The sequence below is a fragment of the Cavia porcellus genome, unplaced genomic scaffold, assembly GCF_034190915.1.
Source record: "Cavia porcellus strain 051 isolate PalLab524CR breed Dunkin Hartley unplaced genomic scaffold, mCavPor4.1 scaffold_26, whole genome shotgun sequence".
In the NCBI taxonomy this organism is placed as follows: Eukaryota; Metazoa; Chordata; class Mammalia; order Rodentia; family Caviidae; genus Cavia; species Cavia porcellus.
The window spans coordinates 51,525,904-51,549,560 of NW_026947509.1; the positions used below are offsets into that span (position 1 = coordinate 51,525,904).

Here is a 23,657-nt window from a genome sequence, read left to right on the forward strand (position 1 = left end):
CTATCAGGCTGATGTGTGCCAAATGCCTATTTATAGTTCCCATGATATCTGCATTGAGTGTCATGGGGAGGCTGCATGGCTGATGGTCAGTCCCAAAGATGAGTCTTTAATTTATACCTCTGGTAGGAGAGGTTTTAGAACTTTAGGATTATAGTTATCTATCTCAGCCTGATACAGGCAGCATCTTTTTCTTGGGGAACAATCAAAATTGAAAGTGCAAGGTTAAACAAGAGAGAAGCTGGCTGGTTTGGTATGAAAGGAGATATCTTCCGGGTTGCAATACTGTGTGTGATGGAAGAGTCCCAATTGCCCCAGTGATGGTAATTTTTTGACATAGGGAACCTTTTTTTGGTGCTGGGGTTGAACTCACAACCTCATGCTTGCCAGTCAGGCACTTGTGCCTCAGACCTAGAGGGAACTTCTGAAGGCAGAGAGTTCTGTTCCATTGTCTACAGGGAAAGTCACAGGTTTGTGCCCAACTTTTGCAATGACTGTAGGCTCTCAGGGGCCCAATTTTAAAGAGCTTGGTCTGTCCTATCTATTTAGGCCTGACAGGATGGAATTCGCTCATCAAAGCTAAAGTCCAATTTTCCTCAATCAAAATGCGGAACTCAGAAGGAATTGGTGACAGTCATCTCAGCTAGGGGTTAGATGACACCATCTGATCAAGATAGGCATTCTCTGAGAGGGGATTGGCCAAATGAAGGTAATGAACTGCAACTTGTTCAACTGGCTGAAAGGAGATGAGTTGGGAGTGATGGTGCAACTGCAGCAACTGATGAGGTCACCAAGATAGAATTCTCAGGAAGACTGGGCCTCTTTTTTTCTTTTATTTTTCTTTGAGATGTATTTTTAACTCTGTATAAACTCTTTTATTGGTTTCATTTTTAACTCTGTATAAACTCTTTTATTCTGCAGTCAAGAACTGTGGGTTTTAATTAGTTCCTTTTCTATCTCCCTATGATCTATATTGTATACTTTTGAGTGATGATGCAACAGACAACCGGTGAGTGTCCCTCTGAGAGAGACCATTCAGATACTCACTGGGCTGCCCTCTTCTCAGGGGACTTAGGCATGACTTAGCTAAAGATAGTGCAAGGCCTTCATTATGCATATGTCAATTGCATGGAACTGCAAGTGAGGGCTCAATCAGCCACAGTGACAGTGGGAATTACTGATAAAATGTATACTTTCTCCTTAAATGGAGTTCCACATTAGATATTCATTAAAACCATTAAGCTGGAGGTATAACATATTTGTAACAAACATATAATATTCAGATCATAATTTCAATTAAAGTTCATAAGAAAACATACTTAATAAATGTTTCCAAAAACTGAATAGAAACAAAGTTTTTTACATGAATTCTTAGAAAAAGATTTTACTTGTATAAAATTTTAGAATGATGTCATATTCATCTGAGACATCAAATCTCTAGCTGACAAAAGCCATGTGCTAACCATAATTTCACATGCTCTCTCACTACCCCCCTCCAGAAGCTAGTAAGTTAGTAAGTCTCCTCCTACAAAAAATAATGCTAAGAAGGATATTTTTCCCAACTACTTTTTCAATATTCTGTTCCTGTAAGGAAAGCATTATGCTTTAATCATTTGTTATATAAGGACATTTTTAGGTTTAATCTATAGTTTTTACTGAAAATCCCAATAAAAGAAATTTGCAGCCAACTCAGTGCTTAAGATGTAAGGGTTTATCCAGAGCACCAAAATATCCAGTTTTACTCACTAAAAATGGGAAGGATTTTTAAAGTAGCACGCTGTTTTCTCCTAGTAACTTAATGACTGTTTATGCAATGTCATTTTAAAATGCAATGAAGGGAGGGGCAATGGAGAATGTCAAAAGGAGAAAGTAACAGCAGTGTCAGAGCCAGGAAGAGTATGGAAAGAGAGAGGCGTGGCAAAGTTGACAAGAATGGAAAAGAACCATAGGATGGGTCAGTATGTTACATTGACTGAGCAGTAGTGCTGGAGCACAGGAAAATGAGAGGACTTGAGATCTGAAGAAATGAACCGATGCAAATCCAGATGATTTGAAGAAAAAACAATTCAATGAAAATCAAAAAGAAATAATACATATATGGTAATAAATTTTGAGTCAGAAAGGGATAGGATAAAATACATGAGTAAAGGCAATTTCGGAGAATGACCAGAACCTACTGTTACCTCCAGGCTGGCAAGGCCACAGTGTTGTCCGGCAGTTCCTTCAGAAATGGTTCATCAGTCAAAAGTACTACAGGTCCTTCTTGCCTCAAACAAGAATTGGACAAGGCAACCCAAAACTGGCACCAAGAGTGTATTTGAAAAATAAGGGTTGAATGGGTCAGGGAAAAGATGGTACTGTAGAATGAAGTTGGGCAGAACAAAGAGAAGAAAGGATAAGAGCAAACATATTCTGAAGAGTCAGCAGGCTCCTCGCAGCCTCTGGTCTCCTTTATTCCATCAATATCTCATGGGAGCTGCAAATCCTGGACACTGGACTCTAAGAATCATCAGGCAATCTCACATTTGAGGTCTTGCAATTGACAGGTCCCACCCATTTTTCTAGCCAGCATTACCACATTCCGTCTCTTACATTCCTACCAATAGTCCACTGGGTGTTTTTATTTATTTATAATTTACAATTTTCATCATTTGAAACTTCATGAAAAAAATCAATTATGCTTTGATACTAAGCCTGGCCTTAGTTTTTCCTCTAATATTTCTGAGGATTTCAGTGCTGACCTGTGCACACATTTTGGTCATTATTAGACAATTACCTGTTAGTGTTGCTCAAAGACACATGCAAAGGTAGAGGGATTCAAAGCTTGATGATGTCAGTTCTTCCAAAATATCAACTATATACAAACCTAATTTTGGTCTACTGTAATTTCCTAACTCACATTTATTGGAAGCCAAACAGCTGTAAGCTTTTATGATATTTTTATGTATTAATCACATGTTAATGAAATACTTTTTTATCATGAAGTACCTAACCTCTATAAATAAAGTATTCCATTGTTCACATTTTTCCTGGTCTGCACAGAGAAATGTTCAAAGCATTGAAACACTGTCTACTCAGATCAGAACACAGAAGGGTGCTTCTTGCAGTGAACTAGCAGTCTGGTATATAATTAATTGCAAGAAATGAGGAAATTGATATAGGCAAATGCCCTAGTACAATAACTAGGAGCTCATAATATTCAAAACCATCATTTAATTTAGAATAGTGTTTTCACATCAGTTTGTGTTGCCATTCTAGTAGTTAAACAAATTTTTCTCAGAGACTATGGATACTTTGAAGTAAACATTTTGCATTGAAAATTCAGTCTTCTCATGAATTTTTATCCCCAGTTAAGGAGTTGTGCCCACCAGCCTTCCTTCAACAGAAAGGGAACCAAAATAAACAATTTCAACTGTAAAAGGGCAGGGCATGGGAGGAATTATATTAGTGGCTCCTTTTTCTCTCACATGGGCCATGACTCAAAAGGCCATGTGGAAGTACTTCTTTGCATTACTTAAAGGAAGGGGACACTTTCTGATACATTTGCTTGATAAAACTAATAATGAGACTTGAAATATAAGTAGGCATATACCATCCCCAGGTTCCAACTCTTCAATTTCCTTATTCAAAACTTCTCCCATAAAACAATGTATAATAGGACTCAATCGTTTTCTTAATTTACCAAATGTACTCTCTAGAGGAGCTTCAGTAAAATTCCAGCCCATTGGAATGGTACAATAGATTCCTCTAAAATGCTTGAACACAATTCATCACATGGTAAAGACTTAACCGTACTCTTCAATAAGCTTACAGATAATCTTAAAAAGATAGCAATACTTTAGTACTAATTCTATGCCTATTTCTCTTGTTCAGACTGAATTTGAGAGCAAAAAATATTGATATGAGATTGCTCTTCTTCAAGCACAATGATCAAATGATCATTGAAAATAATTGAGAGATTTCCATTCCCCACTAATTGCCTAAATCAAGGAGCACGGAATAAATTCTGAGGTCCAAGAAGAAACAAGACTGGACAGGGACTATGGGTAGTAGCTGTGGAAACAAGGGATGAAGGCTCATTAACACATTTGCATTGAGGAATGGTGGCAGTGATTTGGTGGCAAAATCAAGAACAGACAGCTCCATTTGAGAAATACGCAAATTACATGACATCTGAGGCCTCTGTGTTTTCTTCCAGAATTCTAAACCTCAGTTTCATGAAAAACTAGAACTAGAACTTACACAGAATTAAACATTCACAGACTGGCCACTATTTATTATTTGTGATAAAGGCAGTTTCTAGAAAAGAATGAAAGAAAACTAAAATCACAAACTCACTCTTGGTTGGTAAGTACTATAAACATAAGAATCTTTTACTGCTTTTTGTTATTTTCTCTTAATTAACCACTTTTCAATTCCAGTTTTAGCCTCTTTGGCTCTTCTATAGTAGCATTTTAGTTCCATCGACTTTGGTTCATTCATAAAAGCAAGCCGGGAAGATGAAAGATTTCATGAAATCTTTTAAGAAGCACTCTCTAGATGTTTGAATTCCAAATGCAATCTCCTCTAAAATTCACATTGAAAAGGTGCCATTTAGAGACTAGGTTAGCTTGCGAAAGGGTTTATACAGAGTAAACTTGTATGCTTACCATTTTCTTATTTCTAAGAAATCTGCCTCTTTCTCTGGAAGAAAAAAAAATGACAAATGGAAAAAAAAATCTCTGTTTTATATGTTCCAGGATCATCCTTGTTTATCAGAAAAAGGCAGAGCAATCAGTGCATCTGGAAACCAAACCACAAGATGGCATATTATTTGTCCAAACATTTCTCTGGAAAGAAAGGACAGGGCTGTAGGAAATGCAGTTGTTCACAGTAACCTGTGCTGTGTATTACAGACCACATCAGTGTGTGGATGTCGAGACTGTCTTCCACTGGGGGAGAATGGTGGTACACGTGGTAAATGAAGTTAATTCAACAAAGACAATAATAAACACTGATGTTTTGTCTTCTGACAGCATTTGAATGTGCAAACATTAAGTTCTAGGAGAAAAGGGGCTAATTTTAGATTTGTTCCTAGCCCTCTCCATGTGAATGGTGTCGCTGTGAGCCCAGCAATGAAGTTCACTGTGTTGTAGCAGACTGCGCAGTTCCTGAGTGTGTCAACCCAGTCTATGAACCAGAGCAATGTTGTCCTGTCTGCAAAAATGGTAAGACCACACTGCATTAGCTTTTGAAAGGGGTTAGTGCAAAATAAAAATATTTCACTCCTGCACACCAGTCAGTGCCAAAGCCCTCTATGGTCAGCCTGTGTTTTTTCAATACGGGCATAGCTGATTTATTTTTTCTAAAGCCTTAAAGTGAAAATAAACCGGAAGGGGTGAAATCTGCAGCCTTCCATCTGGGGAATTAAAGCTCTAGCAAGTTGCCTTTGTTGTGATCCCTGTTAGCTACTGCTGATTTATAAGGAAGCTATTGGAAAGAATATAGTTCCAGCTTTCAGTAATGACTCATTTCCCTCCTTTGGACTCAGTGAAGCAGCTCACCCAGTTCCACAGTTCCTACTGTACCCCAGGATGAATGACAAGTATTTTAAATTGGGCAAAGAAATACACATTCAATTATCAGTGTTCTTAAGTTTTCATCAGAGAGACAAAAAAAGTTGAAGAATTTTTTTTATTTTAGGTTTTTATTACAGTAGAGCTTTGTTCACATAAAAACTGATACAGTAGAAGAGTTGGTTTATTCATGAGGTTATGGATTCTTTTTGTCCCCGATGGAATGGAGAGATTGAAATAACAGTATCCTAATCACCCAAAGTCAATGTAATGCTGCAGAGAAGACAGTGCAATGCAATGCCCGGGTTAGAGTATTGACAGAGGGAATAGCTCTCTCTTTTTCATGCTGTATTCTATCAAAAAACACAACAAGGCAATGGTACAGAAATGCCCCTCTTGGTAATAATAGTGCTTGAAAAAGTGGTTCTGGTTCTTAATTAGCTGAGATCTCTGATTTTGCCCAGGCCCTTCTTGAGGCAGCTGGGAGCCACCATTCTGTATGATATATTTTTCTTTCTGCATTTGAGATTTTGTCAACTTGCCTACTAGCTTCTTCCCTCACAAAAGGATAATTATTAAAAAGAAGCATTAGGTTGTTTAAAAGTAAAAGAAAAGTAGCTCTGGTTGTTTTTATAATAAATTTTGTGTTTCGATATCGTGAACCCTTCTGATATTTTTTCGAGTGCAAATTTTACTGTTTCTGATCACATTAACCCATTAAGTTAAAATAATCCATGCTACCTGCTTCTCTTGCATTTCTTCTCTAACTGACCTGTTATAATGACCATCACTATGACTTAGAAGATAGAAATTAATATACTCCCTAAGTGCTAACCTATCTGATGTGTGCAGACATCACATTTAAGATTTCATGTGTTTAAAGAGATTTTAAAGAAACTGAACAAGATACAGGAAAGAGCAATCGGATGATTTAATGGTTGAAGAATAGGACCTAGGAGGATAGACCGAAGAGGTTAGAATAATTTTTCCTGGAAAAGAAAAAGCTCAGAGGAAACCTAACTGTCATAAAGGATATGAATGACTAGTCTAAAGTAGAAGAGGACTGGCCATTTTTCACTTTATTCCAAGGATAGAAAAAAGAAAATCTCAGTTACTTAATCAATCTTAAATAATAGGATTGACAAGTCTTGAAGACTCTTCTTTATTTAAGAAGCATCTAAACTGGTCCCGGAGGATCTTGTCTCCTAGCTAGCTTCGTCTCCCTTTCAGGGTGAACCTAATTATGCTTACATTTAAAATCTTACTTGGACACACTCAGCATAGATGTAGGATACCTAGAACATGTACTTAGGATATGATTTTTACACATGCATCGAACATAGCATCCCACCTACCCTGCACTGAAGCCTAATACGTATCTACAGTTCATGTCTGTATTAAATGCTAAATCAGCCATTATAAACTCATCAGGTTTAACTTGGTGCCACCCAGCAATTTTTCTAGTTTCCCCTACATCAGAGCAGAAGTTTGCTTCAAATAAACCAGTCTCTCACAAACTGTATAAACTATGATCTTTAATTTTTCAATTAGTTAATTGATGAATGAAAATCATTGGAATCCCTGATAAACAAATGATTTCACAAGGTATATTAGTGTTCTGATTTTTTCCCCATAAAACACAGTAAAATGATCGCTTCAATTTCTTCTTGCTATTTCTATACACTCTGTTTTCTTTTTTTAAATAAGGGAAATGAATGTCTATTAAAATTAGGGAGAAGGCTTCTTTAATGTAAAACAGAGGTGTTATTCTATTTTATTACTGTTTGCTGCCAACTGGTCACTTGTGTCAAAAAAGTAAAATCAGTTTAAAGAAGAGTAAATCCAAGCCTGCTGAAAACTCCTAGAACCATTAATACTCACTTTTTTTATTAAGGAAACAGATTGAATCCCAAGTCTTTCTTGTTCTCTTTCTAAGTGTAGCCCAGAAAACAAACAGATGACCCATATATAGAAGAAAATGAAACATGTTTATCATGACTGTGTATAACTAGACCAGTTTCTTAAATTTCCAACATATTACGAGTCTATTTCATTTTATATGAGAAGAAAAATTTGCCTATAATCAAGTAAGCTATTTTTTTAATGTGATACTATTGTCTTAGGTTAAAGTAAACTAGAAACAAAATTAAAAAAATCTACCTTATGGATTTAAGGTAAAGGCAATGGATATGAATTTATACATAGTCATAACATTTTCTATATTTTCTTAAATCTTCTTAAGATTTGATGACTTTGAAGTGGGCAAATTTTTTTTCAATTTGCATAAATACTGATTGTCTTGACTGTCAAGTTTTCCTTTTGCATTCCAAGACTGATATTTCTGACTTCTTGCATTACAACTTGCCAAGAGTAAGAATTGTTAAAGGTATAAAGATTAAAGTGAGAGAACCTACCGCACCCAACCTTAAAACGCAATATTCAGCTAATATCAGAATACTTCTTTAGAGATTATCTAGAAGCAAGCAAAACAAAAAAGGTTAGTGATAGGTATATTGATTTCCCAGAAAACAATAATCACTACTCCAAATATAAAAATTATCCATAGAAGTAAGCATTTTAATATTATAAAGTAGAAAATCATCTGCTCTTTAGATAAAAAACAACTTTCTTTTGCCTCACTAATAAAATCTATAAGAAAAAATTTAAGGACACATACTTCTAGAAATTTTTTTCCAATTAATATGAAGAAAAAAGAGTATTTTTAAACTTCTTGATCTCACAGATTACTTCAAGCATAATTTCTAGTGGTTACCAATGAATATAACCAAACTATAAAATATATTCCACTGTTACTAAAGTTAGTTCAGCACCAAGACTGTCAATTTAATTTTAATAAATATAGTATTAAGAAAAGATATGAATGACTAGGCAGAGTATATATATATATATATATATATATATATATATGTGTGTGTGTGTGTGTGTGTGTGTGTGTGTGTGTATCAAACATATTAGGAGTCAAAAGATGGATAACTATTTATTTGAGGAGACTAATATAAGAATTTCTTTTTAAAAATATTTAGTATTTTATTCTTCCTCTTCTACATATCTGTAAGAGTTGGCAATTCAAAAACTTTCTAAAAATATATTTCCAGACTGCTTTTCTTTTATAAGATGGCATCCTTTGATCTATCTTTGACCTGTAGGCATTTTCATCTGAATAAATAGCACCCTGTATGGTGATTTTTGTTTTTATGATATGAAAAAATAAATTAGCATAGCACCTGCTTAAAGGAAACATTGTAGTTTTGATTGTCACATAAATATTTCAAATATTTGGAAATTTATCATATATTCAATTGATATATATGCGTCCAAGCACGTTATTTTTTGAATGCACATTAATATTAATTTAAGCTTCCTGCTCTGTAGCTACACATTCCTTTTTTCAGTTGTCCACCCGTACTAACATTTTTGTCCCAAGTCATTAAAAATCCATGTATACAGGCTTTCAAGCATCTGGACTAGAAAATAAAACATTTGGCCAGTTATCGAGGTGTTTGATCATTGGCACATCCAAATGACTGATTGCATCTTTTCATATTTCATCAGCCAGTACGTCAATGAGTTGAATGTTTTCACTGGAATATACTTAGGCATTATTCACAGTTCTGATTGAAAAGGTGCCTTATGAAAAATTGGAAGAGACAGGACATTTCTCATAAAATCTTCTATACACATTAGATGAGGAGCTTTCATCTTTCTAACTCAATTTAGATTGACATGGCCCTGCTGAAATATCTAATTTCATACCTCTCTCTCTTCTAATAAGGGATACAAATAAGGAAGCAAGGAGACAAGCAAAAGGCACTAGAAAGAAAGGCAAGAAAGGAATGGACCACGTGCAAAAAGCAGAGAGAAAGGACTTCATAACGTGCAACACTTTCCACAAATACTTGAAAAGGCATATTTGCCATGAACGGTTGCAAAGGCATATTTGCCATATCCCTGGTATGCAAAGAGCTTTCCGGATGAATAAAAAAAAAAAAAAAACAATTCCACAGGATAAGAAATGAGTAAAAATGTATTGCATAAAGGAATTCACAGAACAAAACCAAATAGCTAATACATTATTTAACCAAAAGTGATCCAGGAGATAAAAATCGAAGCCAAGAGGCACCAGTTTTATGATAATAACTTGAGAATAAATATACCTCACATCACAAAAAACTCACGAAAGGGGTGAGAAAGTGCAGAAATGCTGGACAACTTTTAAGAAGGCACTTTCCATCAAAATGTTCCTGTGACCTGATCAGCAGAGCTACCTCTTGTACTTTGTTCATGTTTATGATCAGAATTTTCACTGTGTCTTCAAGCATCAAAGTTTGAAAGAAAACCCAACAGTCCTTCAGTGGAGTGATGAAATATACTGCAGCCTTTAAAAAGACATGACTGGCATTTTTTACTGTCAAGTGGACGCTGTATATTATATATACCATAGTAATGTATGCAATATGTAATATATACATCTTAAATTATATATTTAAAACAGTTTTAAATAAAATGCAATTTTAAATAGATAAATACTGCATTTTATGTGCATAGGAAAGACCATAGAATGATAACACTGGTCCCCTGATTACTTCTAGGGAACATAAATGAAAACCAATGAAAGGAAGAAACGAATTAAGCTCTTTAATATGCTGGATACTTATAAAATAACAGAAGTCTAGGAAGCGGTTGTTCATGTAGTTATCAAATTATCAAAAATGTGAATATTGTTAATCATTAATAATCACACTAGACTATTTTGTGTGTGTGGTACTGAGGTTTGAATTCAGAGCCTTGTGTGTGCTAGGCAGGCACCTGCCCCTGAGCTACCAACCCAGCCCTACACCTCAGATTGTTTTAACAGCTTTTCCTGACATTTTGTATGTTGCACAGAGAAAGTTCTAGAACAATGCACAACAACTCTTTAGCTATGATTCATTGATCAGGAGAGAAAGTAGGCAATAGCAGGCACTGTGACTTTTTGTTTCATAACCTTGTTATTGAGTGCATTTTCACAAACCTATCATACTTCTATAATTTAAGAGATTTCATCAAAGCCATCAATAAAAAGATAATTTTAATGCTATATATGCTAGCAATTTTCTCTTTTGCAATGATATAAGTAAAAGATCATAAACAAGAAAAGAATTGAAAGAGCAACTATATTTATGATTATTAATAAGGAAGTCTTAAAATACTAGCACAAAATCTTCTATCTAAAACTCATTGGGTTGCAGATTGTACAGGCAGAATACAGTTGACATATTGTATAATGTAGTATATCACCAGTGGTCTAGACAAGTGTTCATTAATAAATTACATGAACATTTCTGTAGCAAAATACATGATAGTCCTCTTAGGGATACTGTCTTAATTCCAACTGAATTTTTGTATCAAAGTCATGAAAAACTGTTTAATCTCAGTGAATTGTGGGAAAGAGGTTATTTTGTCAGCAACACAGAAACAACAGCAGGTTTTTTAAAAAAGTATGCATCCACCTGGGTGTGGTGGCACATGCCCGTAGTCACAGCACTCTGGGAAGCTGAGGCGGGAGGATCACAAGTTTAGGCTTAGCTGGGGCAGCTAAATGATTTAGTGAGACCATGTCTCAAGATATGTAAAAGGAAAGGACTGTGGAAGTACTCAGTGCAAAACTATTTGGTTCAGCCTTCAATATCTAAAAATAAAATCATCTCAAGCAAATGGGATTTACCATGGGTTTGCAAATATAGTTCAACATTAGGTATTCCACTAATATAATTTGTCCTGTAATTAAACTGAAGAGAAAGATCTTGTTATTTCTGCCTGTACTCAGACATTAGACATGAATCAGCAAAAATAATAATAATATTAATAACAAAAACTAGATAAAATAAGCAGATGGTTTTTAACATGATAAAATATACCTACCTTGTCTCCAAGGACAAGAATCATCTTTAATAAAGAAACACCAAAGAGCTCCCTAATGAAAGCAACTAATAAGATAAAGATATCCACTTTTATTTAACATTTCAGATAGATAGATGACATATAACTAATAGAAGATAGATAATGAATACATAGATAGATAACTTCTCTAATATAATTAGAGAAGACAACCACAGGGTAGAAAAATTAGGAGATAAAACACTATTTACATATGATATAGATGTATACATAATAAAACAAGAAAATGAACTATGTATTATAAACAAGATAGCAGGATACAAAATATTTTACTACAATTGGATAACTGTCTAAATAATTATTTCAAATTCCTATCTCAGAAATTTAGGTCAAATTTAAATTGAGCAGAGATGAAATATACATAATTTTCTAAAAGAAATACAAAATAAAATCTCAGCAATCTGATTTATATTTTTCAAGTGAATAGACAAACGCCTCTAAGCAGCATAATAAAGTGAATCAGAAAAATATTGTGAATGAATTAAAAGTAGGAGAGAAAGTCAGTCTTATATGCAATAGATTAATCTCTCACATAAAGAAAAAATTCAGTGTGACTCATTAAAAAAATGAATAAAGTATTTCAAAGCGCACTCTACAGAAAATAAAATAAAAATGACTCTTTGACGTGAAAAATTGCTCAAGTCCACTTATAAGAAGGAAAATTTGATACCATTTTTGTCCCCTACATGATTAGAAAATTCCTGAAGTTTAATAACACACTTTGTTGGGTGAAACAGACAATGTTTTACTCTGCTGGTGGTTATATAAATTGGACAACTTCATTGAGGGAAATCTGAAAATTATATAAAATGTGCTTTTTCCCTTGGCAATTCCATGTAATATTTATAGACATATGACACAAACACTTATTTTCTATCTTGTGCTTTGGTTTTCTAATTAACAAATTATCATTACAATTTTAAACAATGTGATATTTGAAGAGAAATAAACAAAGTCACTAGAAACTCAAAAAGCTACCTAGGCATGTGTTATAATTCAGCACACAATTAAACTAACATCTAAATATCTGATGAAAATGTATTACTGCAGAAATATATAAAGAGATTTATCATTTTTTTAAAAATGAGATTATACTTCTACCTTACCCATTATACAAAAGTAAGGACTGTTTGGATTAAAAACATTTAAATTAAATCATTGAAGAATTTTTTAAATCAAGTAAGTAGTATTATCTTGTTCTCAGGATAAGGAAAGTCTAAATATAAAATGGACTAGAAAGAAAGTGAAGATTAAACAAGATATACTTTTATACCTAAGTCTCTCCATGTTTTCAGAGAAGATAGTATCTACTTTTGGCATGATAAAATGTAACAGACACTCTGACCCTTGAAAAGGCAATAAAATTATGTGGACCCTGGATTCAGCAGTCACACTTCTACAAGTAGATTAAAAAGAATCAGAAAAGCATACAAAAATGTGCACTTAGAGATATTTGTTACAAAGTTCTTTTATACTGGGAACAACCGAATAACATAAAACCTAAATATTAAAGAAGAAACTGGCTGGTTAACAAAACATAGCATAGCTACACAGACTAATAAGATTACAAATAATATTATGGAACAAATTAATAAGATACCTTTCTTCCATAAAGATGCATGTGTGTAATATATTACTAAATATGTAATTAAGCTAGTGGGACAAAGTTTATACATGTGTGTATAATGCATATATGTAATTTTTATATATGTATTACATAATTATAAATGTATTATATATAGTGTATATGTATAGTGTATATATACATATACAACTTGTTAAAAGTAAAAATATCAGGTGCAGAAAAAAGAAAAAGGAAACTGGAATAAAATACTTTACGATGCTAATAATGCTTAGCCCTAAACAGTAGGTGGATAGATGATTTTCTTATCTTAACTAGATAATATTTTCTAAATTTCCTATGAGAAACATAGATTATCTTTGTGATTTGAAATTATTATTTAAAATAGAAAAATTCACAACAAAGGTAATGTAACATTTTTTCTAATTAATTTTTCATAATTAGTAATAGAATAATCAAAGACATGTCACCTACTAGAAACTGTACTGATTCCTTATTATGATGTGTACTCAAATTAATTAACCAACTAATAATTTCAACCACTTGACTTTTCAACTCCTTTAACTCCGAGACTCTTGTTAAAGCATTTGGACAGCTTCACTGCCCTATGCATCTATTAGGGAAATCACTAACATATTCACTTAAATATATTCATTTACATTTTTATAGAAGTATTTTGAAGCGTCCACCTTAATTGGATGCAACTGTTTCACCTTAATTTAAAATTTTCTCACTTCTTCTTAGGTAGGCAATTAGTAACAAGCATAACAAACATAAAACAAACACATTGAAGCTGAAAATTTTCCTGGAAACTCACAGCATATGTCCTGGAACAGTCTATGGTAAAAGAATATCTTATGAAAGGCAGTTTTAAAGTGTGTATCACCAGCTCCACAACTGAAGGTCAGAACTGTCCCCATCTTAGAAGTAGATGTCAAAGTAAGTAATAAATAGCTACATTAATGAGTCACAAAAATAATTTCCACCTTCTTTTATAGTGTCCTGCAAAACTATGACAATAAATATTTATATTTATGTTCTCTTAAATCAAATGGACTCCCTTTTAACTAATCACCAAACTAGATTTCAAAACTATTACCATGTTGACACCCTCAGAATTAATGCCTTATATATTTCCTAGTAATCACTTATCTCTTCTGTAGTTACCTAGGCTACCTGGTCTTTAAGACAGTGCAGAATGAGAGACCAACACATGACAACATATGACAAATTTGAAGGTCTTTTTTTTTCACGTGTCTCCCCTAACACATGACAAATGCTTACACACTGTATTTTGTCTACGTAAATGTTTAGGACGTTGAGTTCAACCTCCCACAAAGCATGCTCTCCCCGCTTGCAAACTGACATGCTAGAAGCCATGCTCTGTTCTCTGTGGCCTGCAGTTCTTCACCCCTCCAGGCACTCATGGGACTCAAGGAAAGATCTGAACACACGCATGCTGGCTGCCTGGCTCATGAGCACGCATGTTCTCTTGAAGAAAATTTGCTCTCTAAGTACCTAGTTAGATTGCTGAGTGTGTCCTCCATAACTTAAATACATCTTCTGCCTTTTTTTTCCAATTGGTGACAAAATTTTACATTTATTAAAAATAGAAAAAAAAAAAACAAACTCTACAGAGTGCATTTGAGTCAAGTCAAAGTAGGGAAAAGGGAGAAAGAGTATTTAGATATACCCTACAGTATAGGACTGGCTTCCATGAAGAGATACAATAGCCCTCGTTTTAATTATGCATTTACTATTACTATCGTCTAAGGGTCGCTGAGAGTCAGCTTTAATAATCCACCTCCATGAATGTAGAAAACAACCACCAGGGTGACCACCAGGCTCTTATTACAGGGGTAGGATCTGACCACCAAAGTAAGGCACGGGGCTGTGCCAAGATTCATGAGTGCCAGAAATAATGACATCCTTTTAAGAGACTCAAACCACTGGTTCTGGAAGAGTCCCACTGAAGGAGGGATGCCACCACGGTCTGTCCAAGGGAGCAGGCAGTCCATAATGACTCCCAAGTTCTTCCTCCCACAGCCCAGTACCCACCTATCTCCCAGAGGCACCCAGAGACCAACTGGTCCCCTCTCCTGCTGAATGCATGGACTGGAGCACACAGTCTCACTCTATGCAAAGCTCTTTCGGATGGAGACACATTAGGACTCTTACTCCTCCCTGCCCATCAGCACTGCTGTGTAGGGGCATAGGCTTTGCAGACAGAGCTGTGCCTGTTTAATGTGAATTTTAAGTAACCTCATACAAATATACAGAGAAAGAGAGAGAGAGAGAGCTCTGATGGTACTCCTTGTCTTTCTTTGAATCTGAATTTTCTTCAAAGGCATTACAGCAAGATGAGCCTAGCAAACTCCTAGGAAGCCCTCTGTCCACACCCCTTGGGAGGTGCAAACGTTGGGAGCAAGAGTTTGCATAGCAGACTTTCCCAGAGCGCAGGTCCCCAGGCACCCTCTCTTACAGATAAGAGTAACTCTTCTTGAGTCTTTACATCCTGGGGTCACAGGTAAACAATATCAGGGGTAAACAGGGTGAATAGCTCTGGGCACTCCTGCCAAGTTCACACCCCGCTGCCCTAACCCAACAGCCACAGCCTCACCTTTAACATCTGGCTTGAGATTCTTAGGACTCAGTTCATGATGCCCTTTCTCCCTGCTCTCTCTGTCCCAGTGGGAGCCAAGGACCAGCAGGGAGGGTCCCTGCAAGCCCTGAACATTCCTGGTACATTTACTGAGCTGTGAATGAATTTCCCAGACCATCGCTTCTACCCCCTTGTCCCGCCTTACTGCTCACATTCACACTGACTGCCAGGTTTGGTGCTTCTCTGCCCTTCTCCCACGGGAAATCTCTAACATTTTTGTCTGTGCTGCTGTTGTAGTTGTAGTCTCACTCGCAACAGCATGCGAGGTGCCAATGTTTTAAATTTCTGGGAAAAAAAAACCTATATTGTTCCTTTAGAAGTGCTGTGATTGAAAATAAATCTTATTCTTTGAGTAACTTCAAATTACCTTTGAAATACATTAGCCTTCTGTTCCATACAAAGGGCTTTCATACACAGAATCTAGGACACTTGGCGGGAAGAAAGTGCTTCTCATGTTATTTCATATTAAGTGTGGTTTAGTTTACCGTGAGGATGATCTTGCATATATTAACTGGTGGGGCATAGCAAAATGATCTAGAAGAAACAGGTGGGTTGATAGGGGAAACCAAGAATTGCTTGAAGTTTTCTTGCTTCATAATCTCAACCTGGACACCTAATGCTTCAGTTAAGAACAAACTCACTAAAACAAAACGGACTGTATGCAGTGTGCCTGTCACCATGCCAAATAATATTATAATTTATTCAGTATCATTCTTAGTGGCATACACTACCTAGCAGTAAAGGTCAAAGATGCAAAACCTTGCAAAACATAGAAAAAAATACAAGGGCTCAATAGTGAGAACTGTTCTTTATGTTAGTCCCTAGAGAAGACATCTTGAGAGGGAACTATGTCTTTCAGTATACTGTCAACGATGCCCATTTTCATGCCAGACTCCCAGCATTCCTTGCCCTGACCCAATCTCCAAGTGCCCACCCAGGCATCCCTCTCTGGGCCAGTACTCCCTATTTCCTGGACTAAGAATGCTCAAAATTGAAAAAATATTTGGTACTAATCTGGTGTCCCAATGTCCCAACTATTTCCCCCAAATCTTAGTGGAATGAAATAAAAAATTTTTAGAAATGTAAAGGGTGGTGAACACAAGAAAATTGTGTGTAAATGTGTCTGTGTGTGTGTGTGCGTGTGCAGGTGTGTGTGCAAGTATGCTGTGAGTATACTGAAAGAGGCATACTGTGTAGGAGTTAAACAGATTTTCAGTTGTCTCAGATGACTTTGCATACAGTGATTTTTTTTTTTTCTTAAGAGTTAAGAAAGGAGTGAATATGACCAAATATACAATCTGAAAGTATACGGTAAACTTAGCACTTAGAAATTAGTGTGAAGATAAGTGAAAAACTTCAGAAAATGTTCCTTCATATCAGAGCAGAGGGAGAAAATTGATTATAGGTGAAAATATTGAATTCTAGAAATCAAATTATGCAGCTGGAAAAGAAATCAGAAATGTAGCATAAAATGGGAACCAACTAACCAATAAAATACTGACCCATAAAGTGACTGGGAGGCCTCCAAGAATAGCTGTGGCTGAGACAGGAATCCCTTCCGGGAAAACCTCCGATATTTAAATATATCTCTCAGTTGCTTCAAACTGATTTATCAGGAATACCAAATCTCTTTAAAAACAGATTTATGGCTGGCTGCCCCTCAGCTGAGAAAAGGGAAGCAGGAAGTCGCTGCATGCTTACTTATTTTGTTCACGTGCACTTTATTTATTTAAAATGATGGCCAAGATCAGCCGTAAATGTTGCTGGGTCTCAAGCTGACAGCCAGCCAGTCCGGAGTCCTCCCTTCCTTTTGCTCATCACTTTTACGAGTTTTGCGAAAAGGTCCTTAAAGCAACACACTTGTCTTCTGAGAGGCAAGTTCCACGAGTTTCCATCACTGCGAAATGGCAAAACAGTTGGCAGAGTTGTGTGCAACTCTTGGAAGCATCCTTGCTGCAGGGTCTTCTTTTAGGAATTAAAATGGAGCAGGGCTCAAAGCACAGGCATGGATGTCACATGCACAATGTAAAAGGTTCTCCGCCAACTTTGATCTTCTGATTAAAAATGGAGAAAGATGACAGTGAAGCGCAGCAGAGGAGGAGGAAAGCCCACGAGTCCCTCAAGCCAGAATTCCTGGAGGTAAAAATCAGATTCTGTTTTGATTCTCACTAAATACCATAATCAGATTTGAGTCTAGTAAAAGTAACTAGCCCTTCCTGCAAAGTCATCTGACATGCCTTAGAAAGCTGTTCAGGTAGGGTCCTGATATCCTATCACTGTGTGTGTAAACACACACACACACACACACACACACACACACACACACACACACACACATTCTCTTTCATTTCTAAGCAATTCAACATTAATGCCATTAAAATGTGAGGGACATAGCTGGGACATTCGATTTAAAGATCTAAGTTAAATTTCAGGTTCTATGTTTTATCTGGTTGTTGAGCATACTTGGTCTTATTAGTCATAAAACATGGCAGGGAAACAGCAGTAAGGTACTGGCCCAGAGAGGAGAAGACGTTTGGATAGACACCGGTTGGTAAGCGGGCTTGCAGAGAGACTTTCATGGGACGGAGAGCCTGCTAAGCACAGAGTGGGGGCAACAGTTGTTCTTCCTAGATTTTTCTCAACACCTGGTCTAATGATAGTTAATCTAAAGACACTAAGACAAGCATGAGCTATAATCCACGTTAAGCCCTTATAGATTTTAGCTGCTTGGAAGGTTTAATACATATTTATACATATTATTAATACAAATATTAATAATATTTAATATAGCAAAAATTCTATAAAGAGAAAATAATTATGATCATTAATTGACAAGGAGGAAACAGGTACTCAACTAAAGGAAATAAATTGCCCTCAGATATGTCGCTGAAATTTGCCCTCCACACTAGCAAACTTCAAAGCCCATGCTCTTCACCAGTAATTCTCAGTGTGCAGTACCAGACCATGGCAAAATCATCCTCTGGGAACTAGTTAAGGTGTAAACTCCTGAGTCATCCCAGATATGTGAAACCAGTTTGGAGAGGGGTACCAGGTAATCAGCGTCTTCACAGCTGCCCCAGGTGAGTTTGATTCTCGAAGTTGAGAACCGTATGCCTCCTTTCAGGTGTTTAAAAAGGAGTCTGTTCTCTTTCAAATGGAGCAGAACTGTGGAGGGGAAAAATGAAAGTTAAAATAATTGCCAGTCAATGATTATCGAAAGAAAGTTATACCAGGACAAGGGGCAGGAGGGGGCTGGGAAAAAAGAGTCCAGCCATAAAATGCTCTTGAGTCAAAGCAAGGCCACTTGCGTAGGTGAGTGAGAAACGATCAAAACCACAGTGCCACAAGCAGGTTCCCAAGGGCCTGGAAGAGGAAACCGGTGAGAAACGCTGGCATTTGGGTTAAGCCATCAGAAGTAGTTTCCCACTGGTCATGGCATTTCCTAAGAACAAGCCATATCACTGAGAGATAAAGTCAACACAATTATAAAGACAGTAAAAACCCCTAGAGAGGAAGAGTAATTCAGGGGAAGACAGTGTGGAATAACCGGAATGGTTGTCTCATCATCCCTCTGATCCTTATCATGGATCTATGCTGAGGATGTGGTTGTTTCAAGTGAACTGTTCTTTCTAGGTTAAGGCATGCTAACTACTAGTAGAATTTTCATAACAGAATTACATTTAAGAATATTTTAATATTTTAAGCAACTTTGTTTTGAGATAATTCACATAAAACACTGCATTTTTTAAAAGAGTGCTAATGCTTTGACATGTATATGATCTTTACCATAATCAAGAGAATGCATGTACCCATGACTCCCAAAACTTACTGACACTCTTTCTGACCCCTTCCTTTATCCCATCCAGGAATTTCTGTCCTGTGTGCACCCTCACACATTACTGAATCTCCTGGAACACTGTATAAATGGGAGCATTCACCATGCTCTCCCTTTTGTCTGGCTTCTTTCACTCAGCATAATTATTTTGAGATGCAGCTATGTCATGACATGTATCAATAGTTCATTCTTTTTAATTTGTATTAAAAGATGAACTATTCCACGGTTCATCTTTTCACTTGCTGGAATGGTTCTAGCTTTTGATTGTTGCCAGTGGCACTCCCATAAGACAATCCCACATAAATTTTGCATAGATATATACTTTCTTGTCTATTGTACAATATACAGGAGTAGAACATTAGATCATATGGTGAGTTTATCTTTAGCTTTTTTTGAATCCCAAACTGTTTCATGTAGATACATAAAGTCCTACAGAATTCTAAGAGGTCCATTTTTTCCACATCTTCACTAGTGCTTGGTATCCTCAGATCTGTTTCATTATAGCTATCTTAGTTAAAATACATCAGTATTTCACTGTGTTATTAGAATTCATTTTTCTAAAGGTTGTATGATGAACATCTTTTCACATGCTAATTTTTTACATAGACATCAAATCATTTGCTCATTTTTAAAAGTAAATTATGGCTTGTTTATCATTGAATCTGGAGTTTTTTCATATTCCAGGAACAAATACTTTATTAGATATATGTTTTGCGTCTGTTATTTTTCTCACTGCTGAGACAAAATACCAGACACCCAGAGTTAAAGGAGGAAAGTTTTATTTAGCCAACAGTTTGCAGAGGTTTCAGTCCATAATCCTTGCTCCAAGGCAGAGTGGCCTGTGTGGACAACAGCAAAAGCAACAAGACAGAGCAAGATAAGCTTCTGTATGTCCCTTCTGCCAGGATTAGGGCTGTGCCAATCCAATCAATGACTGATTCAGAAATCTCCCCCCCACTTAATCCCAGCACCCTTAATCCCGGCATTGCACTATGAATCAATCACACACTCTAGACTGAGCTACCTCTGAAGAAAAAATAATCCAATGACTGAATGAGGCTTTGGGGGAAAGTCTACTTACTGTCCTGTCCTACAGTTTGTCCTACAAACTGTAACACTTCCTAACTACTTTGCCTATGGATGATAACCTTTTTATTCCATCTGTTACTTTCTAAGAACAGAAAATTTTAGTTATGGTGAAATCTACTTTATCAATGCTCTCTTTTAATGAATTGAAATCTTGGTTGCAATTATAAGTCAAACCATATTTTCCAATGTTTTTCCTGTATTTCAATTTCAGAATTTATATTTATGTTTATGATCCATTTTAAGTTAATTTGTCAACACAGAGTAAGGAACTGATTAAAGTTTTTTTGTCTTTTTAAATATGGATATTCAGTTCTTTAGGATAATTTACTAAAAATCTATACTTTCTCCATTCCATTTCATTTATGTTTTAAAAAAATATCAATTGCTCATGTATGTAACTATTTCATTTGTATTTATAATGAAATATACATAAATATTGAATTACAATGAATAATGTACAGTTGTTATATACTCACAACTATTTCTAAAGTCTATTTCTAAACTATTTCTAAAGTCTCTATTCTGTTTTAATAACTTTTTGATTATGTTTATTATTAATTTGCATCTATATCTGAAGTTTTGAATCACTTTATCACTTTCTGGCTACCTCTTCCCCAAGGAAGCTTATTAAGCTTTTGCTAGGCATTGCCTAGAATCTATACATCCATTTGGAGAAAACTGATGTCTTAACAATATTAAGTTTTGAAATTGATGAACATGGCATATTTCCATGTATTTAGTTTTTTAATTTTAGCATTACTTTGTAGTGTTTAATATATAGATATTTTACATCTTTGGTCAGTTTTGTCCCAAAGCATTTCATTATAATGCTATTGCAATTAGTATGCTTCTAAAATGAAACTTTTTATTTACTGCTGGTACACAGAAATAGAATTAATATTTGAACATTGATGTTAGCTCTAAAGTACTGCTACTCTCTTATTTAGTGTAGTAGGAGTTTTTTTTATCTTTCACTGGACTTTTTCATATTGTATTGAATAAGACCGTTCTATTGCTTTCTCATCAAATGTATGACTTTTATCTTCTTTTATTATATTTTGTAGAAAATCCCATACAATATTGAATAGAGTGACTAAGCAACACATCTTTGTGTTGCTTCTGATTTAAAAAAATCATTGAGTATTTCCTAATTAAATGTGATTTTACAAATAGTGTTTTCATAGATGCTTGCTCTCAGTTGAAAAAAGTCACCTTCTAGTTCAACTCTGTTAAGATTTTTTGCTTATTTTTAATCAGGAGGAGGATACTGGATTTTATTAGTTTATCTTCAATGTTGGTTGAGATGATAGTGTGGGTTTCTGTTTCGTTTCTTAATATACTACATTGATTAAATATTTTAAGTCAATTTTGTATTCTTGAAATAAACAGTACTGATCATAAGATACTATCTTTTGTTCTACATAGTTGAATTTCTTTTATTAAATTTTGCTTAAATTCTTGTCATATAAATTTTAGGAAAGACAGATGTATGGTTTTGGGGTTTTTTGGATGGGTTTTCTTGTTAATGTTTTTATTGGGTTTTGGTATCAAGGTATTACTGACCACATAGAATGAGTTATAAAAATATTCTTTTTTTCCCAACTTTCTGGAAGAGTTTGTGCAAAATTTTTATCGTTCATTTTTTAAATGTCTGCTACAATTATCAGAGGCTTGTAATGGCCTTTGAAATTTGGTTTTTTCTGTGAAAAGGTTTTTGCAGCAATTTCAGTGTATCTAATGTAAGGCTGCCTCTGAGTTATTTCTTCCTGACTTACTTTTGCAAGTTTAGATTTTAAGAGTTTATACCATTTCATGATTTGCCATATTTAATGTAATAAAATATTTTATATTCCCGTAGTCTTTTAATGTCTGTAAATTCCATAATTACTTCATCTTTCTCATTCTTGATATTTGTAATTCTCTCCTGTATATTTTATCATGAGTGGTCTGAGTAGAGATTTATCAATTTTATTTTCTCCAAGAACTAACTATTTGACATATTGATTTTCTCTAAAATCTCCTGTTTTCTGTTTTATTGATGTCTACTCTGGCCTCTATTTCCTTTCTTCTGCTTACTTTGGGTATAATAAATGGCTCATTTTACACTTTTTTAGTACAGGATTCAAAATGATCGATGGTACCCTTTCTTCCTTTCTACTTAGGTTCTTTTACAATTTTCTCCTAAGTTTTGCTTTAGCATCATCCTGCCAATTCTGGTGTGCTGAGCTTACATGGTCGTTAAATGTACAATATAGTACTTTATACTTTAATTCTCTGTTGATTTTTTTTCTTTGAAACTGAGCTATTTAGAATACATTGGTTAGTTCCTAAATACTGAATATTTTATGGTATATATTTCCATTGACTTCTGATTTAATTCCATATAGATAATGTAATATCTTTTTATTGCTCTAATCTTTTTATATTTATTGAATCTTGATTTATGGCTAATAACATTTGATATTGGTAAATTTTCTATGTGTACCTTAAAAATGTACTGGTGTGATAATTCTATAAAATGTTAATTCAGCCAAGTCTACCGAATAATAGCATTGCTCAAAGTTGTATATTCTTATTGATATCTCATTTGCTTTGTTCTATCAATTATGGAGGAGAATTGAAATCTTCAGAGTGTACTTGTATTTGTCTGTTTCTTCCAGCAGTTCTATCAGCTTTTGCTTTATGTACCGTAACTTTTTCCATTATGTACATAAAGACTGAGGATTTGTTATGGCTTTCTCATAAATTGACTCCTTTATAATTATGAAATGATACTCTCTATGCCTTTGTATTCTTTGCTCAGTGTTCTCCTTTGTTTTGCTATTAATGTGGTCACTGTGGTTTGGTTTTCATTCATGTTAGTGTGCTTGTTCCTACATTCTACTTTTACCTGGCAGTGTTTGCGTACTTAAAGTCCTTTGCTGAGCATATAGTTGCATCTCACTTTTTTATCCAGTTGATTAATTTCAGCCTCCTAAT

The 23,657-nt window shown here is 35.1% G+C and overlaps 1 protein-coding gene across 1 annotated transcript in view; it reads left to right on the top strand.

Annotated features, from left to right (window-relative positions):
• Vwc2l (von Willebrand factor C domain containing 2 like) overlaps positions 1-23,657 on the top strand; it is a 159,420-nt gene that overhangs the window by 25,913 nt on the left and 109,850 nt on the right. The window contains exon 3 of the mRNA XM_013157325.3: positions 5,075-5,204. Within this exon, the coding sequence (XP_013012779.2) occupies positions 5,075-5,204 (130 nt within the window). The remainder of the gene's footprint in view (positions 1-5,074; positions 5,205-23,657) is intronic.